Source organism: Pseudophryne corroboree, chromosome 2, assembly GCF_028390025.1.
Source record: "Pseudophryne corroboree isolate aPseCor3 chromosome 2, aPseCor3.hap2, whole genome shotgun sequence".
NCBI lineage: Eukaryota > Metazoa > Chordata > Amphibia > Anura > Myobatrachidae > Pseudophryne > Pseudophryne corroboree.
This window is the reverse complement of record NC_086445.1, coordinates 191,963,044-191,989,031: the sequence shown is the minus strand read 5'-3', so window position 1 is coordinate 191,989,031 and position 25,988 is coordinate 191,963,044. Positions and strand designations below refer to the sequence as shown.

The 25,988-nt window shown below is 47.2% G+C and overlaps 1 protein-coding gene across 2 annotated transcripts in view; it reads right to left on the bottom strand.

The window, feature by feature from the left end:
- COPZ1 (COPI coat complex subunit zeta 1) overlaps nt 1-25,988 on the bottom strand; it is a 53,742-nt gene that overhangs the window by 21,906 nt on the left and 5,848 nt on the right. For both annotated transcript variants that reach the window (XM_063952182.1, XM_063952183.1), the window contains 2 exons: nt 16,105-16,173; nt 757-838 (listed from right to left, as the gene is read on the bottom strand). In XM_063952182.1, the coding sequence (XP_063808252.1) occupies nt 757-838; nt 16,105-16,173 (151 nt within the window). The remainder of the gene's footprint in view (nt 1-756; nt 839-16,104; nt 16,174-25,988) is intronic.

Genomic DNA, 25,988 nt, shown 5'->3' with positions numbered 1-25,988 from the left:
CACAGCCCTGGGCACAGATCCCCTGTAGTGGGTAGCACAGCCTTGGGCACAGATCCCCTGTAGTGGGTAGCACAGCTTTGGGCACAGATCCCCTGTAATATGTGTAGCACAGCCTTGGGCACAGATCCCCTGTAGTGGGTAGCACAGCCTTGGGCACAGATCCCCTGTAGTGGGTAGCACAGCCTTGGGCACAGATCCCCTGTAGTGGGTAGCACAGCCTTGGGCACAGATCCCCTGTAGTGGGTAGCACAGCCTTGGGCACAGATCCCCTGTAGTGGGTAGCACAGCCTTGGGCACAGATCCCCTGTAGTGGGTAGCACAGCCTTGGGCACAGATGCCCTGTAATGTGTAGTACAGCCTTGGGCACGGATCCCCTGTAATCTGTAGTACAGCCTTGGGCACACAGCCATCGGTGCTATTTTCTTGTAGTATATATATCCTCTCAATTCTTTTTTTTTTTTTTCAATGGCGGTTGGAGAGCAATTAAGTCATTACTATGTTGCGTTCACCCAGCCCGGCATTGTGGGGTGGGTTTCCCACACCCCGGGGAGAGGATGGGGGTGGATTATTAGGCCTTGCTTCAGGGATATCTCCCACTATTTCCAGAAGCCTTCTTGAAAGTTGTAAATATAATGTAACAGTGTGTGCTTTATTTCTGTGTGATTGGCTAGGGTATGTATCCATTCATTTAGATAAAAATGTATAGTCTTTAAACACGACTGACATTTCAGCTGTACTCATAGACCACACACTTACTGTCTGTCCGATGGGTTTTATTGAAGATATTCTTCTCAAAGGCCTTCTGTTCCTTCACTGTGGGATACGTCTCATCATAGTACTGTGGAGATAACAGACACGCTGTGACCAAGTTAAGAGAATGCATGCACATATATAGATTTACTTTTCCTCATTATCAGTCTGCAGGTTGAGTCTCCCATATCCAAAATTCTGAAATATTTTTTTCTGAGCGATTGAGATAGCGACAGCTTTGCTTTTTGATGGTTCAATGAGCACAAACTTTGTTTAATGCGCAAAATTATTAAAAATATCATATAAAACTGTATAAATTTATCGCCAGGCTGGGTGTATAAGGAGTATATGAAACGTGTTCTGTGTAAGACTATGGTCCAATCCCCAAAATCTCTCATTGTATACAAAAACCCCAAAATGCAGAAAAATCTGAAGTCCACAATACTTCTGGCCCCAAGCATTTTGGATATGGAAGACTCAACTTGGATATTACAAGATGCAGATACATTTATGTCCCTTAAATAGTTACTTGCTCTTAAAGATATAAAAAATAAACTTGTTAGGAGCAGATCACACATAGCTCCCATACATAAAGAAGTCACTGAGAAATTAACGCTGCATTTTATATTAACATAACCAAAATCTTTGGACAGTATTGGTCGTTTTATGCCATCAGTGGCTACCAGGTCTATTTCACTTTACAAGATACCAGATCCGCACTGCCTAAGTAACTGTGGCCCTTTTTGTAATGCAAAGTTTCACACAGGAACATTGAATTCTGGTGTCATTGGCAATGTTTAAGGAATGTCAAACATAGGATTTTAATTAGCTACCAGTAAATCCTTTTCTCGTAGTCCATAGAAAATACTGGGGTCCATTTAGTACCATGGGGTATAGACGGGTCCACTAGGTGCCACTGGGCACTTTAAGAATGTGATAGTGTGGGCTGGCTCCTCCCTCTATGCCCCTCCTAGCAGACTCAGTCTAGGAAACTGTGCCCGAGGAGATGGACATACTTCGATAGAAGGATAGATAAGGATAGTGGTTAGATTCCGAACTAGCGCACACACACACACACACACACACACGAGGAAAGCCAAACTAACCAAACTTGAAACAGGAACAGCAACCGCTGAACCAATATTACTTAATGTAACATTGCAGGAAGAATAAAGCACTGAGCGGGCGCCCAGTATCTTCTACGGACTACGAGAAAAGGATTTACCGGTAGTTAATTAAAATCCTATTTTCTCTTACGTCCTAGAGGATACTGGGGTCCTTTTAGTACCATGGGGGATGTACCAAAGCTCCCAAACCGGGTGGGAGAGTGCAGAGGTTCCTGCAGAACTGATTGGCCTCTGAGGACCTCCAGTTTGGTCAAAGTATCGAACTTGTAGAACTTAGTAAACGTGTTTGAACCTGACCAAGTAACTGCGCGGCAGAGCTGTAAAGCCAAGACACCCTGGGCAGGCGCTCAGGGAGAACCCATTGACCTAGTAGAGTGGGCCTGTACAGATCTTGGACATGGCAAACCTGCCGTGGAATAAGCATTCTGGATAGTAAGCCTGATCCAGCGTGCAATAGACTGCTTTGAAACAGGATACCCAATCTAATTGGGATTATAAAGAACAAACAACGAGTCCGATTTTCTGTGACGAGTTGTTCTCTTCACATACACCTTCAAAGCCCTCAAAACATCTAAATACTTTGAAGTGGCAGAAGTGTCGGTGACAACCGGTACCACAATAGGTTGGTTGATGTGAGACACAGACACCACTTTAGGAAGAAATTGCTGACGAGTTCAGCTCTGTCCTTATGGAAAATTAAAAAGGGACTTTTATGAGACAAAGCCCCCAATTCCGGCACACTTCTTGCTGAAGCCAAGACCAACAGTGTGACGGTCTTCCACGTAAGATATGTTACGTCCACCTCCTGTAACGGTTCAAATTAGTCCGATAGGAGGAACTGCAGCATCACGTTGAAATCCTAAAGGTGCCGTGCGAGGCACAAAGGGAGGGTAAATGTGCAGAACACCTTTCAAGAACGTCTGGACCTCAGGGAGAGAAGCAAATGGTTTCTGAAAGAAAAAGGACAAGGCCGAATCTGGACTTTTAAGGAGCCCAGACGCAGGCCCACATCCACACCTACCTGCAGAAAAAGCAGGAAACGTTCCACATGAAATGCCACTGCAGAATAAGTCCTGCTCTCACACCAAGAGATGTATTTCTTCCAAAGACGATGGTAATGCTTAGACGTTACCCCCTTCCCGGCTCGGATCATAGTCAGGATTGATCTTCCTGTTGAGCCGAGAGGCCAAGTCTACTCCCGGAATGAAGACCGCTGACAAAGCCACAGCATTTCTTTCTGCCCAGAGGAGAATTCTTGACACCTCTGACATTGCTGCTCTGCTCTTCAGTCCGCCCCGTCGGTTTATGTACGTCACTGCCGTCACATTGTCCGACTGGACCTGAATGGCCCGATCTTGAAGAAGATGTGAGGCCTGCAGAAGGGCGTTGTATATGGCCCGGAGTTCCAGAATTTTGATTGGAAGGACAACTTCCTGACTTGACCATCTTACTTGAAACTGCACCACGTGAGTGACTGCTCCCCAAATTCTGATGCTTGCGTCTGTGGTTAACAGAATCCAGTTCTGAATTCCAAACCTCCAACGAGGTGAGAAGACTGTAGCCACCACAGAAAGGAAGTCCTGCCTTTTGGCGACAGACGGAACCTCTGGTGCATGTGAATATGCGATCCAGACCATTGGTCCAACAGATCTATCTGGATGAGTCTTGCGTGAAACCTTCCGTATTGAAGAGCCTCGCAAGAGGCCACCATTTTTCCCAGAAGGTGAATGCACAGATATACTGACACTGGGCTGGCTTCAGGACGTCCCGAACCATCGACTGGATCACCAATGCCTTTTCCAACTAAAGGAATAATTTCCACGACTCCATGTCCAGTACCATTCCCAGGAATGGGAGCCTCCTTGTTGGCTCCAGGTGAGATTTCAGAAGGTTCAGAATCCACCAGTGATCCTGGAGGAGTTTGGTTGAGAGACCAATGCTGTCCAGCAACCTTTCCCTGGACGGTGCTTTTGTCAGGAGATCGTCCAGGTACGGAATTATGTTCACTCCCTGTTTGCGGAGTAGAAACATCATCTCTGCCATCACCTTGGTGAACACCCTCGGCGCTGTGGAGAGACCAAAGGGCAGGGCCTGGAACTGGTAACAACAGTCCTGCAGTGCAAACCGTAGGTAGGCCTAATGAGGCAGCCAGATCGGAATGTGAAGGTACGCATCCCTGATATCCAGGGACACTAGGAATTCCCCCTCCACCACACCTGAGATTCCCGCTCTCAGAGACTCCATCTTGTTGAGATGATAAGGTGGAACTGGAACAATGACAAAAGTCTGTACCAGTTTTTGGATGGCATACTGTGAAGTTATACTCGCCTTTTGTGAAAGTATACTTGATACATTGCTGTCTGATACAGGAGCAGTTATTCTGCTACTAAAGGGAATTATTCTCTGGCATTCAAGGAGTGAGACAATCTTATCTCCGTGTTACTTATAGGGAATTGACAGTTTGTTTTTCTAAGCTGAATGTTGTTCTAGATGGAACCATAACAATACTTATTACATGTGTCTGATACTGGTAACATTTCCCTATCTTATTTGCAAAATAGCATTTTCTGGGTTTTCTTTATCTGTGGTGTATATTGAACAAGCCCAATGGGCGTTATAGTGATTATTACATAATATTGGAGCGTCCTCTCTAAGCGCATGCAATTAATCTAACAATCAGGACTCATTACAGTCCGAATAATATTTTGGCCCCAAAAATCCAAGCATTATTTATAATGTACCTGCACAGGTTTAATCAATAAATTATTGAAACCTATACGGCATTTATTCGCTGTCCAGGAACATAGTTTTCCCCTTTTTTATGTGTATGTGTGTCTGTGTTGTTCCTCTTATTTTAATGCATATCTAATAAATAGTAGATTTTAGACTTCTCAATATTGATACCGTTCTGGACTCTTTTTCCTATTATAGTTAAGAGTGACCCCAGTATAGAGTCTTCTTTTTTCCTCACACCAAAATACGGTTTTTCTGACTCTGGGGAGGCACCACCATGTATTATTGATTTTGCTGACTTAACATCAGCCATCAAATGAAAGGAATTTGGTTATTCATTTGTTTTTCTATCTCCTTATGCAATGCTAAGCATTCCTACTCACCCTAGAGGGTTAATAGGGCTAGAAGTGATCCTGTGCGGTAAAACCCACGCTGTTTTTTCTGCTTTTGTGAAACTGGCATGCCTGATTTGAAGAATCTGTGAGGTGGGAGCTTTTGGAACTCCAGTCTGTAGCCCTGGGAAATAAGAACTATGACCCAAGGATCCTGTCACAAACTTGACCAGATCTGACTGAAGAATTGTAGCCGGGCTCCCACCTGACAGCTTTCCAGGCATTGCGGTCCACAGTCATGCTGAAGCCTGTGAGGAATCAGAGCCTGGGCTCTGTTCCCGAGCACCTGCAGTTGCGTGGTTTACCTCTTGCGTCGCTGGAGGACGTAGAAGCGCCTCTGGATTTGACCTTGAACTTGGGCGTCCGAAAAGGACTGTAACTGAGAAGCTGAATAAGTCTTCTTGGTTGGGGGAGCTGCGGAAGTAAGATACGTAGACTTACCCGCAGTAGCTGTGGAGATCCATTTGTCTAGTTCATCTCCAAACAAGGCCTCTCCTGTGAATGGGTAGGCCTTCCACACCTTTCCTGGAATCCGTATCAGCAGTCCACTGGTGTAGCCACAAGCCCCTGCATGCTGACACTGCCATAGCATTGGTGCGTGCATTAAGCAAGCCTATTTCTATTATGGCTTCCACCATAAAGTTCGCAGAGTTCTGTTGCTGCAGGAGTAAGACAACATCCCCCCTAGATAAGGAATCTAACCCCTCAATTAGATTACCTGACCATTTAGCAATGGCTTTAGTGATCCACACACATGCAATACTGGGTCTTTGGGCCACCCCAGCAGCTGTGTACAATGATTGGAGTGTAGTCTCAATTTTACGATCCGCCGTGTCTTTTAGGAAGGCTGCACCAGGAACAGGCAATACAATTTTGATGCATCCACTATCGGTAGATTTTCCCATTTTTTCCATCCTCCAGAGGAAAAGGAAAAGATGAAAGCAACCTTTCAGGGATCTGAAACTTCTTATCAGGATTTACCCATGATTCGTCAAAAATAAGATTCCTCACACTCCTCTGACACCTTATCAGGAATATGCAAAACATCTCTGATAGCCTCTATAAGAGCCTCTATTCCCTGTGACAGAGGCGCACCCCCCCCCCCCCCCCCATCCGAGTCCACCTCCCCCATGTCTGACTTGTCAGCGTCAAACTGCAGGATATGGCCAGAGACAAATGGGAGGGGATTGAGAATGTTTTGGGGACTGAGTCTCTGGGGTAAATTTACTAAGGTGGGAGATTTTTAGAACTGGTGATGTAGCCCATGGCAACCAATCAAATTCTACTTACCATTTATCTAGCTGCTTCTAGCAGATAATAGATATAATCTGATTGGTTGCTATGGGCAACATCACCAGTTCTAAAAATCTCCTACCTTTGTAAATTTACCCCTCTGTTCATAAACTCATCCACAGTCTGTTTTAAGTATTGCATCACTTTCTCATTGCAGGACAATTTTGTAGAAAGAGTTGAGATCATTCCCTTAAGAGAATTAACCCATTCCGGTGCAGGCCCGCTAGCCTGTGAACTCCGAGTACCCAGTAGTGAGCCTCCTGGTGAAGAGGAACACTCTGCGGTACAAGAAACACACCCTTTGCCTGACATAATGTAATGTGACAGCACACACACAGGAAAAGGTTAAGCACAAATAACCCACAAAGAGCCCTTCAGGGAGACACAGTTGTTTGGAGTGAGCCTCCACTGCGCCCTTATCAATAATGCCAAGCTTAGTCGGGTCGCGGACTAAGTACCCTGACAGGGGACCTAGTACACTAATAGTCGCGCCCCCCCTCCCTGCTATGACTCCCTGGTACCGCTGAGGTAAACTGGAGTCACACTGAAGGAGCTGAGCGTCCCTGTCCTGTCAGCGTCTGTGTCCACTGCAGAGGGAAAATGGCGCTGGTGAACTGCTGGATCCTCTCATAGTGAAGCCCCGCCTCTTCAATGGCGTGCGGTCTTCCCGTGTTTTTTATACTGGCTGAGGATCTGGTGCTTAAAATGGAGAGAACCGTTTTAAGACTGTTGTGCCAGTATGGGTACTGCGTACAGTGTACGGGGATGCAGTTATGTACTGTGTCCAGAGACGCATTCCGCCGCGTTTAGAAGCCGTGCGTCTTCGTACCCTCATGCCGCCATAATGGCCAAGGGCCGGCTATCCAGGACGCCGGCTCATTACTCACCACTCTTCATTGTTCTAGCTCTGTTAGGGGTGGCGGCGTGCTGCGGGACTGTACGCTTGCCGTTGGGGGGCATGCGAATGGGTCCCTCCGGAGCTCAGTGTCCTGTCAGCGGGGAACGGGACCATTAACCCTTCAAGAGGTTGGGCCGTCCCCGTCCCCCCCTCTCCCTAAGTTCCACGAAGCAGGCAGGCTGTGGCCATCCAGCCCTGCCTGAAAATAACAAACATAGAAAATAAATGCAGAAAACGCTTCAGGAGCTTCCTTCAGCGTGACCGGCTCCTCCGGGCACATTTTCTAAACTGAGTCTGGTAGGCGGGGCATAAAGGGAGGAGCCAGCCCACCCTACCAAATTCTTAAAGTGCCCATGGCTCCTAGTGGAACAGTCCATACCCCATGGTACTAAATGGACCCCAGTATCCTCTAGGACGTAAAAAAGAGACTAGACCAGTATTGATAACTATAATGATGCATGTGTTGACTAAAGTAAAAGGGGTTCCAATTAATGTATAGACAGTGTCTAGAGTCACAGTCAACAGGTCAAGACTAGATGGTCGACATGCAATAGGGCGACATGGCTAAAAGGTAGACACAAGTTTTAGGGTGTTTTCACATACTTTTCAGCTTTTGCATGCGGTTAGTGCTGCGGCAGCGGAGTGAGGCACCTTGACCGAAGTTTGGCGATCAAAGCAAGCCCACGAGGGTACAACTTCACACCGACTGCTGTCACAGACGCTGAAACATAGAAAACTACATCCAAAAAACTTGTGTCGATCCTTTCTCTGTTAACCTTTTGACCTAATGCATGTCAAACATATGGTGTTGACCTAAAGATTATCTTCTATATCACACCCAAATAAAAGATACCAGGCAGACACTTCCATTACATTAAACACCCCACTCCCCCCCCCCCCCCACCCCCAACAAAAAAACCCAACCCTCCCCCATACTATTAATTTTATAAAGTTGATCTAACGTGTAGTTGCAATTTGGATCTATGATCTCCTAGAGGTAAGGAAAGTAAAAGGGATACTGGTATTGGTGTTAGGTGATCTTTGTAGACTTTTTAGGAAACTGATCATGGACCATTAATGAAATAATGCCACTGTAATTTATAAACAGTTGTCAGAGGCATAATTGGTCCCTATATGAAAAATACAGACACAAAGAAAATGCACTGCAGGGAGGGATTCAATGGTACAGTATGTCCTCTAGTTAAACAGTAACAGAAAATGTGTACAATTGTGGTTGTGTAAAAAGAAAGAAGGAAAAAAAAAATCCAAATGTAATAATGGTCATGAAAATGAATAAAGAACAGACATTAATCTGTGTTCAATAAACACAATGATGACTTAATAAAATGCTGCTACAGAATTTATAAATATTGTTCCCAAATGAACCCCTAATAATCAAACAATTGGAGTTTCAATAACCAAAGTATAATCCTCCTGTAACTGGCACAGAGTTAGCCATGATACAAAACCAGTGACCATGCAAATAGAGGGTCCAGCCGTGAAGCCCATAGAGGCAGCTGTGTGGGTGCACCCTCAATATCGGTGAACAGTTATATGGATGGCACCCCTTAATCATTTTGAAACGTTGGCTCCAATGGTGGAGTTAGCAATGGTGCTGAAATCCAGTTCCAGTGATCACAAGTATACTTGCAGAGATGTAGTGGTGCCCCCTGATCCCACCTCGCAGTTAATGTCCTGTTGCAGGCTTAGCTGGGAAAAGATGTATTTCCTTGTCATCTGCTGTATCCCATGGAAAAGACTTGTAAGTAAGTGTGGAGATGGCATAGAAATGTACATGATTCTTGTATTGCTATAAGAGGGAAGTAGCATGGAAATCGCTATTGTCTATATGGCACCTGACCGCTTCAGCAGGTGCTGGAAACCCTGCCTGAGTTCTTCATGCAGACTCCTCAGCTGCATTTTAGGACCATTCCAAAATGTCATTGTTTGTAACTGCTAGAGGACAGTCGGTTAATGCGCTCACTGCAGCCCTGGATTTGATGTGTTATTTATGTTTAAATGGGGAATATGTCGCTCTGTACATACGGCAGCTTGGTTTGAGGGATACTGATTTTATGGTTTGTCTACAGACTGTTCTTCTCAGCGCCACTAGTGGTCACAGTTGTTTTTTTTAACAGAAGGACCGCTATGACAAGCACTTCTATTCACTGCCATGTTAGTGAGAGTTGAGAAGGAACTGTACACGTCCCATGTTGAGAAAAAGTAAAAACAGATGGGATTGATGAAGGTGTGACGGCTGTAACAATCAGTGAAAATAAGAATTTACTCACCGGTAATTCTATTTCTCGTAGTCCGTAGTGGATGCTGGGTACTCCGTAAGGACCATGGGGAATAGACGGGCTCCGCAGGAGACTGGGCACTCTTAAAAGAAAGATTAGGTACTATATCTGGTGTGCACTGGCTCCTCCCTCTATGCCCCTCCTCCAGACCTCAGTTAGGGAAACTGTGCCCGGAAGAGCTGACATTACTAGGAAAGGATTTGGAATCCAGGGTAAGACTCATACCAGCCACACCAATCACACCGTACAACTTGTGATAACTATACCCAGTTAACAGTATGAACAACAGCTGAGCCTCATTCAACAGATGGCTCAGAACAATAACCCTATAGTTTAGCAATAACTATATACAAGTATTGCAGAAGTCCGCACTTGGGACGGGCTCCCAGCATCCACTACGGACTACGAGAAATAGAATTACCGGTGAGTAAATTCTTATTTTCTCTGACTTCCTAGTGGATGCTGGGTACTCCGTAAGGACCATGGGGATTATACCAAAGCTCCCAAACGGGCGGGAGAATGCGGATGACTCTGCAGCACCGAATGAGCAAACTCAAGGTCCTCCTCAGCCAGGGTATCAAACTTGTAGAATTTTGCAAACGTGTTTGATCCCGACCAGGTAGCAGCTCGGCAAAGTTGTAAAGCCGAGACCCCTCGGGCAGCCGCCCAAGAAGAGCCCACCTTCCTCGTGGAATGGGCTTTTACTGATTTAGGATGCGGCAGTGCAGCCGCAGAATGTGCAAGTTGAATCGTGCTACAGATCCAGCGAGCAATAGTCTGCTTAGAAGCAGGAGCACCCAGCTTGTTGGGTGCATGCAGGATAAACAGCGAGTCAGTTTTTCTGACTCTAGCCGTCCTGGAAACATAGATTTTCAGGGCCCGGACTACGTCCAGCAACTTGGAATCCTCCAAGTCCCGAGTAGCCGCAGGCACCACAATAGGTTGGTTCAAATGAAACGCTGATACCACCTTTGGGAGAAATTGGGGACGAGTCCTCAATTCTGCCCTGTCCATATGGAAGATCAGATAAGGGCTTTTACATGACAAAGCCGCCAATTCTGACACACGCCTAGCCGAAGCCAAGGCCAAAAGCATGACCACTTTCCACGTGAGATACTTCAACTCCACGGTCTGAAGTGGCTCAAACCAATGTGATTTTAGGAAATCCAACACTACGTTGAGATCCCAAGGTGCCACTGGAGGCACAAAAGGGGGCTGAATATGCAGCACTCCCTTAACAAACGTCTGAACTTCAGGCAGTGAAGCCAGTTCTTTTTGAAAGAAAATAGACAGGGCCGAAATCTGGACTTTTATGGATCCCAATTTTAGGCCCATAGTCACTCCTGACTGTAGGAAGTGCAGAAATCGACCCAGCTGAAATTCCTCTGTTGGGGCCTTCATGGCCTCACACCAAGCAACATATTTTCGCCATATGCGGTGATAATGTTTTGCTGTCACATCCTTCCTAGCTTTTATCAGCGTAGGAATGACTTCAACCGGAATGCCCTTTTCCATCAGGATCCGGCGTTCAACCGCCATGCCGTCAAACGCAGCCGCGGTAAGTCTTGGAACAGACAGGGCCCCTGCTGTAGCAGGTCCTGTCGGAGCGGCAGAGGCCAAGGGTCCTCTGAGATCATTTCTTGTAGTTCCGGGTACCAAGTTCTTCTTGGCCAATCCGGAACGATGAGTATAGTTCTTACTCCTCTCTTTCTTATTATCCTCAGTACCTTTGGTATGAGAGGAAGAGGAGGGAACACATAAACTGACTGGTACACCCACAGTGTCACTAGAGCGTCCACAGCTATCGCCTGAGGGTCCCTTGACCTGGCGCAATATCTTTTTAACTTTTTGTTGAGGCGGGACGCCATCATGTCCACCTGTGGCCTTTCCCAACGATTTACAATCAGCTGGAAGACTTCTGGATGAAGTCCCCACTCTCCCGGGTGGAGGTCGTGCCTGCTGAGGAAGTCTGCTTCCCAGTTGTCCACTCCCGGAATGAACACTGCTGACAGTGCTATCACGTGATTCTCCGCCCATCGGAGAATCCTTGTGGCTTCTGCCATCGCTATCCTGCTTCTTGTGCCGCCCTGTCGGTTTACATGGGCGACCGCCGTGATGTTGTCTGACTGAATCAGCACCGGCTGGTTTTGAAGAAGGGGTTTTGCTTGACTTAGGGCATTGTAAATGGCCCTTAGTTCCAGAATATTTATGTGTAGGGAAGTCTCCTGACTCGACCAATGTCCTTGGAAGTTTCTTCCCTGAGTGACTGCCCCCCAACCTCGGAGGCTTGCATCCGTGGTCACCAGGACCCAGTCCTGAATGCCGAATCTGCAGCCCTCGAGAAGATGAGCACTCTGCAGCCACCACAGCAGAGACACCCTGGCCCTCGGGGACAGGGTGATCAACCGATGCATCTGAAGATGCGATCCGGACCACTTGTCTAACAGATCCCACTGAAAGATCCTTGCATGGAACCTGCCGAAGGGAATTGCTTCGTAAGAAGCTACCATCTTTGCCAGGACTCGCGTGCAGTGATGCACCGACACCTGTTTTGGTTTTAGGAGGTCTCTGACCAGAGATCACAACTCCTTGGCCTTCTCCTCCGGGAGAAACACCTTCTTCTGTTCTGTGTCCAGAATCATACCCAAGAACAGCAGACGCGTCGTAGGAACCAGCTGCGACTTTGGGATATTCAGAATCCAGCCGTGCTGTTGTAGCACTTCCTGAGATAGTGCTACTCCGACCAACAACTGCTCCATGGACCTCGCCTTTATAAGGAGATCGTCCAAGTACGGGATAATTATAACTCCCTTCTTTCGGAGTATCATCATTTCGGCCATTACCTTGGTAAATACCCTCGGTGCCGTGGACAGACCAAACAGCAACGTCTGGAATTGGTAATGGCAGTCCTGTACCACAAATCGGAGGTACTCCTGGTGAGGTGGGTAAATGGGGACATGTAGGTAAGCATCCTTGATGTCCAGTGATACCATAAAATCCCCCTCTTCCAGGCTTGCAATAACCGCCCTGAGCGATTCCATTTTGAACTTGAACTTCCTTATATAAGTGTTCAAGGATTTCAAATTTAGAATGGGTCTTACCGAACCGTCTGGTTTCAGTACCACAAACATTGTGGAATAGTAACCCCGTCCCTGTTGAAGGAGGGGAACTTTGATTATCACCTGCTGGAGGTACAGCTTGTGAATTGCCACCAGTACTACCTCCCTTTCCTTGGGAGTAGCTGGCAAGGCTGATTTGAGGTAACGGCGAGGGGGAGACGTCTCGAACTCCAGCTTGTATCCCTGAGATATCACTTGTAGAACCCAGAGATCCACCTGTGAGCGAACCCACTGGTCGCTGAAGTTCCGGAGACGGGCCCCCACCGCACCTGGCTCCACCTATGGAGCCCCAGCGTCATGCGGTGGACTTAGTGGAAGCAGGGGAGGATTTTTGTTCCTGGGAACTGGCTGTCTGGTGCAGCTTTTTCCCTCTACCCCTGCCTCTGGGCAGAAAGGACGCGCCTCTGACCCGCTTGCCTTTCTGGGGCCGAAAGGACTGTACTTGATAATACAGTGCTTTCTTAGGCTGTGAGGGAACCTGAGGTAAAAAAGTCGACTTCCCAGCTGTTGCTGTGGACACTAGGTCCGAGAGACCGTCCCCAAACAATTCCTCACCCTTATAATGCAAAACTTCCATGTGCCTTTTAGAATCAGCATCACCTGTCCACTGCCGAGTCCATAATACTCTCCTGGCAGAAATGGACATTGCATTAATTCTAGATGCCAGCCGGCAAATGTCCCTCTGTGCATCCCTCATATATAAGACTACGTCTTTAATATGCTCTATGGTTAGCAAAATAGTATCCCTGTCAAGGGAATCAATGTTATCTGACAGGGAATCAAACCATGCTGCTGCAGCACTACACATCCATGCTGAAGCAATAGCAGGTCTCAGTATAGTACCTGAGTGTGTATACACAGACTTCAGGATAGCCTCCTGCTTTCTATCTGCAGGCTCCTTTAAGGCTTGAAAAGAAATATTTCTGTATATCGCGCCAACTGTGAACAGCAGCTTTAGTGCACCAAAAAGGACTCCTCACAGGTCCCTAGATAATAGGCAGAACAAGATATATATGGGCACCAATGCACTAATCACAAATGTTCTTATCAAAGTCCAAATATCTTACATCAAACGATGTGTCAGAAGTATTCAGTCTCTATTCCAATGTTCCTCCCAGAATAGTCAGCGTACCGTGTGGAAAAGGACCTTAATTAGGAATTTATCCTCTTGTCCTCACATATGTAGCTCCACCACAGGGATAGATGTTACCTTTAAATTTGCCTCTGATGAAGGACTGAGGTCCGAAAAGCTTCAGGCGTGGTGACTGGTGTTTTGTGGACAATTCCTGGCGGTGACAGTCTCCTGTGAGTGGGGTTCAGTGTATCCGGACCGCTGAACCGCATCATCCCATCTGAGATCTGGGAGGGTAACTGCACGAATGCCTGGCAAATGTCCTAACCCACAATAGTGGTTACATGCTTTTTATCATTCTGTTTATTGTGAGTGCAATTTTATTAAAATATCATTTTTAACTTTGCATTCGACTGTACTTGCACTATTTTCCGTTTATCTTTGGAAAATTTAAAGGTAACATCTATCCCTGTGGTGGAGCTACATATGTGAGGACAAGAGGATAAATTCCTAATTAAGGTCCTTTTCCACAAGGTACGCTGACTATTCTGGGAGGAACATTGGAATAGAGACTGAATACTTCTGACACATCGTTTGATGTAAGATATTTGGACTTTGATAAGAACATTTGTGATTAGCGCATTGGTGCCCATATATATCTTGTTCACGCTCCTTTAAGGCGGCCGTATCCTGAGACGGCAGTGCCACCTTTTTTGATAAGCGTGTGAGCGCCTTGTCCACCCTAGGGGATGTCTCCCAGCGTAACCTATCCGTTGGCTGGAAAGGGTACGCCATTAGTAACCGCTTAGAAATCACTAATTTCTTATCTGGGGAACACCACGCTTCTTCACACAATTCATTTAACTCATCAGATGGGGGAAAAGTCACTGGCTGCTTTTTCTCCCCAAACATAATACCCTTTTTTGTGGTAACCGGGTTAATGTCAGAAATGTGCAACACATTTTTCATTGCCGTAATCATGCATCGGATGGCCCTTGTGGATTGTACATTTGTCTCATCCTCGTCGACACTGGAGTCAGACTCCGTGTCGACATCTGTGTCTGCCATCTGAGGTAGCGGGCGTTTTTGAGCCCCTGATGGCCTCTGAGACGCTTGGGCAGGCGCGGGCTGAGATGCCGGCTGTCCCAAAGCTGTTACGTCATCGAACCTTTTATGCAAGGAGTTGACACTGTCGGTTAATACCTTCCACATATCCATCCACTCTGGTGTCGGCCCCGCAGGGGGCGACATCACACTTATCGGCTCCTGCTCCGCCTCCACGTAAGCGTCCCCATCAAACATGTCGACACAGCCGTACCGACACACGGCACACACACACACACACACACACACACAGGGAATGCTCTGACTGAGGACAGGACCCCACAAAGTCCTTTGGGGAGACAGAGAGAGAGTATGCCAGCACACACCAGAGCGCTATATAACAGAGGGATTTACACTAATACAAAGTGAATTTTCCCCCAATAGCTGCTTATTATCACAATTGCGCCTAAATTTATGTGCCCCCCCTCTCTTTTTTACCCTTTCCGTAGTGTATACTGCAGGGGAGAGCCTGGGGAGCGTCCTTCCAGCGGAGCGGTGAAGAGAAAATGGCGCTGGCTGTGCTGAGGAAGATAGCCCCGCCCCTTCAGCGGTGGGCTTCTCCCGCTTTTTTAATAATATTTATGGCGGGGGATTAGGCACATATACAGTTTAGAACTGTATTCTGTGCATTTTGCCAAGTAAGGTATACAAATTGCAGCCCAGGGCGCCCCCCCCCCCCCCCCCCCAGCGCCCTGGACCCACCAGTGACCGGAGCGTGTGGTGTGCTGTGGGAGCAATGGCGCACAGCTGCAGTGCTGTGCGCTACCTTATTGAAGACCGGAGTCTTCAGCCGCCGATTTTCTCCCGGAATCTTCCGTCTTCTGGCTCTGCAAGGGGGACGGTGGCGCGGCTCCGGGAACGGACGATCGAGGTCGGGCCCTGTGTTCGATCCCTCTGGAGCTAATGGTGTCCAGTAGCCTTAGAAGCCCAAGGTAGCTGCAAGCAGGTAGGTTCGCTTCTCTCCCCTCAGTCCCACGTAGCAGTGAGTCTGTTGCCAGCAGATCTCACTGAAAATAAAAAAACCTAACAAATACTTTCTTTTCTAGTAAGCTCAGGAGAGCCCACTAGGTGCATCCAGCTCTGGCCGGGCACAGATTCTAACTGAGGTCTGGAGGAGGGGCATAGAGGGAGGAGCCAGTGCACACCAGATATAGTACCTAATCTTTCTTTTAAGAGTGCCCAGTCTCCTGCGGAGCCCGTCTATTCCCCATGGTCCTTACGGAGTACCCAGCATCCACTAGGACGTCAGAGAAACAATGTAAACACAAACTGGCAGAGCCACGGAGCCAGTGCTGGCACAGACAGTGAACACATACCTTAGCAAACAGCCTCTCCCCATCATTGTCCAAAATGAGAACAGCTTTCACTGTGTACAAGGAGGGATCCTATCAGGAGAAACACAAAATTATTCTATCACTCAGCATCCACCCCCCACCTCCCTCCCCACACACCTAATGCAACTGATGAATAGCTTACAATTGCTTATTTACAGAATACTAGCAAAATGTTATAGTTGCTAGAAGAAAAAAAAGAAATAGTATTAAGTTAATCATTAAACCCATCTAGACACACACACAGTGCATGTTGTGTAATAGGACAAGACAGGAGAAAGGACATGGGCGAGTAGGTTTTGGCAGGAGCTGCGAGAAAATATACTTGGCCATCAGCCCCCGTCATAGCGTGACCCTCCGGTCAGATTGTGCCTTTTCCCAGATGTACGAGAGCCCTCGAGACAAAGTTCTGTGATGCACTGACTTCCACATACTCACAGCCTAAGTGTATAACAGAACTTCACCTCAAATGCTGGCTGGCCGTCACTTCCATCAGGTTTCTAGGGTACATCAATTATCACAGCTGTGCTTACCGAAATCCGGGCACACACACAAGGTTCATTTTATACATTACATAAACTTCTCATCACTGGAGATGCCCCTAAGCTTACATGTAGATGAGCACAGCATGGAAATAGTGAATACTCACAGTTCTCATTTCAAATGTCAGACAGACCTACAGGTTTTTCTTTGTTTTTTTGCCCATCTGGCATTTAAGGATTTTCTATTGATGAGGCCTAAGGAAGTTGTGTTCACCCACTACCTGATGCAGGAACACACACTACAGGTGGCTCTATACCCACTCATAGATACAGAACCTAAGGCATGTGATATATATTTGCACAACACTGTTGTTCAACCTCTACACCTGCACATCCTTCACTCCAATGGTCTTGATGGCATGACCTACCCGAGCACCTTCAGCATTTCTGGCACATGCTCCACTACTGCTGTACTGTATCTGCTTATCTCACTGGACACCTGGTTTCTCAATTAACCAAATAAGCTTTTGCTGTCCAGCACAACCTCTGATAACCTCCTTTTTCCATAATCTCTCCTCTTCCATATGATCATGTGTTACCAGCTCTCTGCCATCTGCACAAAGTCCACAATGTTGCTTATAGCTAAATATGTCTATACCGGAGCACATGTCCTCCTCCCATAGTCACCACCTCCCCATAATCTCCCGCACATCCAATAACACACAATTTTCCTTAAGCCCACTGCCTTGGTGTTATACCCGAGTCCACCCATTGCTTTACCCCTCACATCTAGTCTCTCTGATACTTCTGTTGCATCCAACTGCAAATTATTTCTAGAACATGGAATTAAAATGTTTCCAATCCCCATCTCAATTACTGGAACCACTTCTATGCAGCATTATCCTGACCATCTATGCTCACTTTGTCAACATCTCCCCTTTTTTCTAAACCCACACATGTGACGGAAGATAAAAACCACTTGACCCATCTAGACTGCCCTAAACACATGTACACGCACACACTAGGGTTCATTTTTGTCAGGAGCCAATTAACCTACCAGTATGTAATTTGAAACTTCCTTCAACAACAGGTACCATTACATAATGCAGTATTCCCCCCTTTTGTGTCACACACCTCATAAAACTGCAAATCTATACCCTGTACCTCTTGATGTGCTTCAGTTTATTCCAAGCGTTCAATGATAAGTATACCAAGTAGCCCCTTATTAATAAACATAAATAAAATCTGTAGTCTTCATGCTAGGCTGTTTTATAAAGGCGCCGCGCCCTGCCAAAAATAAGAATTTACTTACCGATAATTCTATTTCTCGGAGTCCGTAGTGGATGCTGGGGTTCCTGAAAGGACCATGGGGGAATAGCGGCTCCGCAGGAGACAGGGCACAAAAGTAAAGCTTTACGATCAGGTGGTGTGCACTGGCTCCTCCCCCTATGACCCTCCTCCAAGCCTCAGTTAGGTACTGTGCCCGGACGAGCGTACACAATAAGGAAGGATTTATGAATCCCGGGTAAGACTCATACCAGCCACACCAATCACACCGTACAACCTGTGATATAAACCCAGTTAACAGTATGATAACAGAAGAGCCTCTAAAAGATGGCTCCCTACAACAATAACCCGAATTAGTTAACAATAACTATGTACAATTATTGCAGATAATCCGCACTTGGGATGGGCGCCCAGCATCCACTACGGACTCCGAGAAATAGAATTATCGGTAAGTAAATTCTTATTTTCTCTATCGTCCTAGTGGATGCTGGGGTTCCTGAAAGGACCATGGGGATTATACCAAAGCTCCCAAACGGGCGGGAGAGTGCGGATGACTCTGCAGCACCGAATGAGAGAACTCCAGGTCCTCCTTAGCCAGAGTATCAAATTTGTAAAATTTTACAAACGTGTTCTCCCCTGACCACGTAGCTGCTCGGCAAAGTTGTAATGCCGAGACCCCTCGGGCAGCCGCCCAAGATGAGCCCACCTTCCTTGTGGAGTGGGCCTTTACAGATTTAGGCTGTGGCAGGCCTGCCACAGAATGTGCAAGTTGGATTGTGCTACAGATCCAACGAGCAATCGTCTGCTTAGACGCAGGAGCACCCATCTTGTTGGGTGCATACAATATAAACAACGAGTCAGATTTTCTGACTCCAGCTGTCCTTGCAATATATATTTTCAATGCTCTGACAACATCCAGTAACTTGGAGTCCTCCAAGTCACTTGTAGCCGCAGGCACTACAATAGGCTGGTTCAGATGAAATGCTGACACCACCTTAGGGAGAAAATGCGGACGAGTCCGCAGTTCTGCCCTGTCCGAATGGAAAATCAGATATGGGCTTTTGTAAGATAAAGCTGCCAGTTCTGACACTCTCCTGGCCGAAGCCAGGGCTAGTAGCATGGTCACTTTCCATGTGAGATATTTCAAATCCACATTATTTAGTGGTTCAAACCAATGAGATTTGAGAAAGTCCAAAACAACATTGAGATCCCACGGTGCCACTGGGGGCACCACAGGAGGCTGTATATGCAGCACTCCCTTAACAAAAGTCTGGACTTCAGGAACTGAAGCCAATTCTTTCTGGAAGAAAAATCGACAGGGCCGAAATTTGAACCTTAATAGATCCCAATTTGAGACCCATAGACAATCCTGATTGCAGGAAATGTAGGAATCGACCCAGTTGAAATTCCTCCGTCGGAGCACTCCGATCCTCGCACAACGCAACATATTTTCGCCAAATGCGGTGATAATGTTGCGCGGTTACTTCCTTCCGTGCTTTAATCAAAGTAGGAATGACTTCTTCCGGCATGCCTTTTTCTTACGCCTCTTTGCCGTATAATTCTCAATACTTTTGGTATGAGAGGCAGAGGAGGAAACACATATACCGACTGGTACACCCAAGGCGTTACCAGCGCGTCCACAGCTATTGCCTGCGGATCTCTTGACCTGGCGCAATACCTGTCCAGTTTTTTGTTGAGGCGAGACGCCATCATGTCCACCATTGGTCTTTCCCAACGGGTTACCAGCATGTGGAAAACTTCTGGATGAAGTCCCCACTCTCCCGGGTGAAGGTCGTGTCTGCTGAGGAAGTCTGCTTCCCAGTTGTCCACTCCCGGGATGAACACTGCTGACAGTGCTATCACATGATTTTCCGCCCAGCGAAGAATCCTTGCAGCTTCTGCCATTGCACTCCTGCTTCTTGTGCCGCCCTGTCTGTTCACATGGGCGACTGCCGTGATGTTGTCCGACTGGATCAACACCGGCTTTCCCTGAAGCAGAGGTTCTGCCTGGCTTAGAGCATTGTAGATTGCTCTTAGTTCCAGAATGTTTATGTGAAGAGACGTTTCCAGGCTCGTCCACACTCCCTGGAAGTTTCTTCCTTGTGTGACTGCTCCCCAGCCTCTCAGGCTGGCGTCCGTGGTCACCAGGATCCAATCCTGTATGCCGAATCTGCGGCCCTCCAATAGATGAGCACTCTGTAACCACCACAGAAGAGATACCCTTGTCCTTGGAGACAGGGTTATCCGCTGGTGCATCTGAAGATGCGACCCTGACCATTTGTCCAACAGATCCCTCTGGAAAATTCTTGCGTGGAATCTGCCGAATGGAATTGCTTCGTAAGAAGCCACCATTTTTCCCAGGACTCTTGTGCATTGATGTACAGACACCTTTCCTGGTTTTAGGAGGTTCCTGACAAGCTCGGATAACTCCTTGGCTTTTTCCTCCGGGAGAAAAAACTTTTTCTGAACCGTGTCCAGAATCATCCCTAGGAACAACAGACGTGTTGTCGGCATTAACTGGGATTTTGGAATATTCAGAATCCACCCGTGCTGTTTTAGCACTTCTTGAGACAGTGCTAATCCCATCTCTAGCTGTTCTCTGGACCTTGCCCTTATTAGGAGATCGTCCAAGTATGGGATAATTAATACGCCTTTTCTTCGAAGAAGAATCATCATCTCGGCCATTACCTTGGTAAAGACCCGAGGTGCCGTGGACAATCCGAACGGCAGCGTCTGAAACTGATAGTGACAGTTCTGTACGACGAACCTGAGGTACCCCTGGTGTGAGGGGTAAATTGGAACGTGGAGATACGCATCCTTGATGTCCAAGGATACCATAAAGTCCCCTCCTTCCAGGTTCGCTATCACTGCTCTGAGTGACTCCATCTTGAACTTGAACTTCTTTATGTACAGGTTCAAGGACTTCAGATTTAGAATAGGTCTTACCGAGCCATCCGGCTTCGGTACCACAAATAGAGTGGAATAATACCCCTTTCCTTGTTGTAAAAGAGGTACCTTGACTATCACCTGCTGAGAGTACAGCTTGTGAATGGCTTCCAAGACCGTCACCCTGTCGGAGGGGGACGTTGGTAAAGCAGACTTCAGGAAACGGCGAGGTGGATTCGTCTCTAGTTCTAACCTGTACCCCTGAGATATTATCTGCAGGATCCAGGGATCTACCTGCGAGTGAGCCCACTGCGCGCTGAAATTCTTGAGACGACCCCCCACCGCCCCCGAGTCCGCTTGAGAAGCCCCAGCGTCATGCTGAGGCTTTTGTAGAAGCGGGGGAGGGCTTCTGTTCCTGGGAAGGAGCTGCCTGTTGCTGTCTCTTCCCCCTTCCTCTGCCTCGTGGCAGATATGAATATCCCTTTGCTCTCTTGTTTTTAAAGGAACGAAAGGGCTGCGGTTGAAAAGTCGGTGTCTTTTTCTGTTGGGGAGTGACTTGAGGTAAAAAGGTGGATTTCCCGGCTGTAGCCGTGGCCACCAAATCCGATAGACCGACTCCAAATAACTCCTCCCCTTTATACGGCAAAACTTCCATATGCCGTTTTGAGTCCGCATCGCCTGACCACTGTCGCGTCCATAAACTTCTTCTGGCCGAAATGGACATAGCACTTACCCGTGATGCCAGTGTGCAGATATCCCTCTGTGCATCACGCATATAAAGAAATGCATCCTTTATTTGCTCTAAAGACAGTAAAACATTGTCCCTATCCAGGGTATCAATATTTTCAATCAGGGACTCTGACCAAGCTACCCCAGCACTGCACATCCAGGCTGTCGCTATAGCTGGTCGTAGTATAACACCTGTATGTGTGTATATACTTTTTTGGATATTTTCCATCCTCCTATCTGCTGGATCTTTAAGTGCGGCCGTCTCAGGAGAGGGTAACGCCACTTGTTTTGATAAGCGTGTGAGCGCCTTGTCCACCCTAGGAGGTGTTTCCCAGCGCGCCCTAACCTCTGGCGGGAAAGGGTATAAAGCCAATAACTTCTTTGAAATTAGCATTTTTTTATCGGGGGCAACCCACGCTTCATCACACACCTCATTTAATTCTTCTGATTCAGGAAAAACTATAGGTAGTTTTTTCACACCCCACATAATACCCTGTTTAGTGGTACCTGTAGTATCAGCTATATGTAACGCCTCCTTCATTGCCAAAATCATATAACGTGTGGCCCTACTGGAAAATACGGTTGATTCGTCCACGTCACCACTAGAATCAGTGCCTGTGTCTGGGTCTGTGTCGACCGACTGAGGCAAAGGGCGTTTTACAGCCCCTGACGGTGTTTGAGGCGCCTGGACAGGCACTAATTGATTGTCCGGCCGTCTCATGTCGTCAAACGACTGCTTTAGCGTGTTGACACTATCCCGTAATTCCATAAATAAAGGCATCCATTCTGGTGTCGACCCCCTAGGAGGTGACATCCCCATATTTGGCAATTGCTCCGCCTCCACACCAATATCGTCCTCATACATGCCGACACACACGTACCGACACACAGCAGACACACAGGGAATGCTCTTAACGAAGACAGGACCCCACTAGCCCTTTGGGGAGACAGAGGAAGAGTTTGCCAGCACACACCAAAAGCGCTATATATGACAGGGATAGCCTTATAATAAGTGCTCCCTGTATAGCTGCTTTAATAATATATTTTTGCCACAATTTTGCCCCCCCCTCTCTTTTTTACCCTGTTTCTGTAGTGCAGTGCAGGGGAGAGCCTGGGAGCCGTCCTGACCAGCGGAGCTGTGTAAGGAAAATGGCGCTGTGTGCTGAGGAGATAGGCCCCGCCCCTTTTTCGGCGGGCTCGTCTCCCGCTCTTTAGTGGATTCTGGCAGGGGTTAAATATCTCCATATAGCCCCCGGAGGCTATATGTGAGGTATTTTTAGCCAAATTAGGTTTTCATTTGCCTCCCAGGGCGCCCCCCTCCCAGCGCCCTGCACCCTCAGTGACTGCCGTGTGAAGTGTGCTGAGAGGAAAATGGCGCACAGCTGCAGTGCTGTGCGCTACCTTTAGAAGACTGAGGAGTCTTCTGCCGCCGATTCTGGACCTCTTCTCGTTTCAGCATCTGCAAGGGGGCCGGCGGCGAGGCTCCGGTGACCATCCAGGCTGTACCTGTGATCGTCCCTCTGGAGCTAATGTCCAGTGGCCAAGAAGCCAATCCATCCTGCACGCAGGTGAGTTCACTTCTTCTCCCCTAAGTCCCTCGTTGCAGTGATCCTGTTGCCAGCAGGACTCACTGTAAAATAAAAAACCTAAGCTAAACTTTTCTAAGCAGCTCTTTAGGAGAGCCACCTAGATTGCACCCTTCTCGGCCGGGCACAAAAATCTAACTGAGGCTTGGAGGAGGGTCATAGGGGGAGGAGCCAGTGCACACCACCTGATCGTAAAGCTTTACTTTTGTGCCCTGTCTCCTGCGGAGCCGCTATTCCCCCATGGTCCTTTCAGGAACCCCAGCATCCACTAGGACGATAGAGAAACAGTCTGCCACCGCAAGAATACATGTCGTGCACAAGCGCATGACATCTATTCACATTAAATGGAGAGCTTGGGGGAAGTCCAGCAACTCCGTAGGTGCTTCGCACACAACCATCAGTGACGCTGATGGCTGAAGCGTGCCCCCTTTAGTGACGTTAAGGGGGTTGCACCACCCCAATGGCGATGCCAGCGGGAAGGTGCCCCCTTTTTGGACACGTGCGTACTTAGTAACATCACCGCTTCTGCGCCCTACCCACCACGAATTCTAAATCAGAATATAAATAAAATTAAGATAAAAGTTCTAAGGGTATCCGGATGATGGGTCAACAGTCAAAAGGTAGACAAGTGTTTTTTATTTTAAACATTTTTTCAACTTTATCATTGCATGGCGAGTCGACCTTTTTATTGTGTCAACATTTTTCACATGTCGGCCTTTTATGGTCAACCTAGACAGTGTCACCCTTTTCACTGTTGACCATTTGACCTTTAACTAGTTCTAAGTAACCTTGGAATATACAGGGGGGGGGGGGGGGGGGGATGAGGAGGCTTGCGCATCGGATGCCTTGCAATACTCTGTCAGTCCTCGGGACCACCATCACGCACTACCAATCTCAGTGCCGTATTTAAGGTCCTTAAAACACTTGTATAAAGTGGTCTGTATAGACTACTGCTGCCAGATCAGCAGTCAAGAATTTTACAGGCCAGGCCAAAACCACTTCGTGCCCTCATTCATTACCATGGGGCTTTTGTATTAATTAAAAACATCTCATTACTAATAAACCAAGGACATTTAAAAAGCCTGTTTAATCATTTCATAAATCTATTGCTACTGGGCCGGAACAACTACAAGCAGCTCCAGCACTTGATTAATCTCGCTCTGGAGATGGAAGATGAGCGATTTGGATCTGATCGTTATGCTGCTGCTGTAAGGTGGAGAGTAAGTAATTAATTCTTATGTGCACATTATTTACTAGTAGTTCAATTAGCTCTCAAAGGCTGATGTAAATAAATACTGACCCAGCCATTAAAGGCTGGACAGGCTGCGACATTGCTATATGACATACAGTTAATTGTGTCTGGGACTTAATATCATCCAATTACATACCTCTAATCAAAATGCTCCTGAACATAAGGGACTTTTATGCTCTGCTCCTAACTCCATAAACCTTCAAAACTCATTCACATTCCTTATAAGACCCAAACAATCATAAGATAACACTAAAATTGAAGCCAGTTTAGGACTCGTCTGGGATACAGCAGTGAATCTCCGCTATGTGGGACTTATTCTGAGTCAGATGCAAAGTGGCTGTATCTGTGGACAGGTGCAGAAGCCAGATTTACTAATGTATGCTAGTGCCAGTTTCTGTACAGCTAATGCAGGGGTCCAGGTGTCTGCAGCTGGAAACGCATGTCGCCCACAGCTGCAATAGTCATCCCCCATGCTAGCTGCAAGAGATACCTCAGAACTGGCTTCACCTCACTACACTTGCGAGACAGAATCGCACGTAGCTGTAGATACACTCCCACATGTGGGGGAGGTTGTGTGTGATCACATTGTCACCTCCCAGTTCCCGCCCCAAAATGCCCAATTTCAAAGAAAGACAGATCCAGCCAAGTTCCGTCCAACTCAGAATAGGACGGACACAGGCAAAGAAGGGTAAATTCCAATCTGTACATGTGCTATATGCCAACACTCGCAGATTGTGCCCATGCACAGAGATCCGTCCAAATCAGAATCAGCCCGTGTTGGGTAAACAAATGCCTGGCTGGGTGTTATTGACCTACTATATTAAATAAAAATCTTCTCTACATGTGCAAATTAGAATGACCAGTCAATCAATAGCAATTGTAGCTAAACATTTTTTAGTGTTCACGCTAGGCTGTTTTAGCAAGGTGCCACGCCCTGCGCATGGCATCTATTCACAGTAAGGGAAGAACTTTGGGGGTGACGAGGACAGGTTGGCATACCCCCTATTGGTGAAGTGGACGGACTGGCACACTCCCCCCATTTGTGCAGCGGAGAGGGCCGAATCGCTCCCAATAGTGATGCCGGCGGGGCCTGTGCGCACTCCCTTTCCGAGGGCGTGCAGCCCTTCCCGCACTTCTGCGCCTTGCCCTTCCCACATCCTAGCAAGAACACTTATTTTCTAAATAGAGCATTGCACGAATAGCAGTAACCAGCTGAGACCAATACCCCTTTCCTCCATACAGACTGCTGGGAATATTTCATTTTAATGTCCAGTTAAGTTGTGCGAGATGAAATATCCAGCACAGCGTACAGATATATAAAAGTAATATATTATCCACAGTTTGAAGCTAAAGTGATGCTACTGAAGTGGAGATCAGGGCACAACCAGAACTGTTGTGCCACCAATATGAGTCCCCTGGAGCTATGTGGTGCCAGACAGTTCCAATATCCCTGGCTGAGTGGAGAATCGGCCCCTAAGCTAAGCAGAGCAGTGACACCAAACTGGTTTTTGATGGCAGCAGAGGGGTTTTTGGTGAATCCAAGGTCTCCTGATGGTAATGATGCAGTATCAGTACACATAACGTGCACAGACACCACTTCGCCCCATATCAGAGGACACATTTACCCCTGTGTTTGAAAAATGGCAG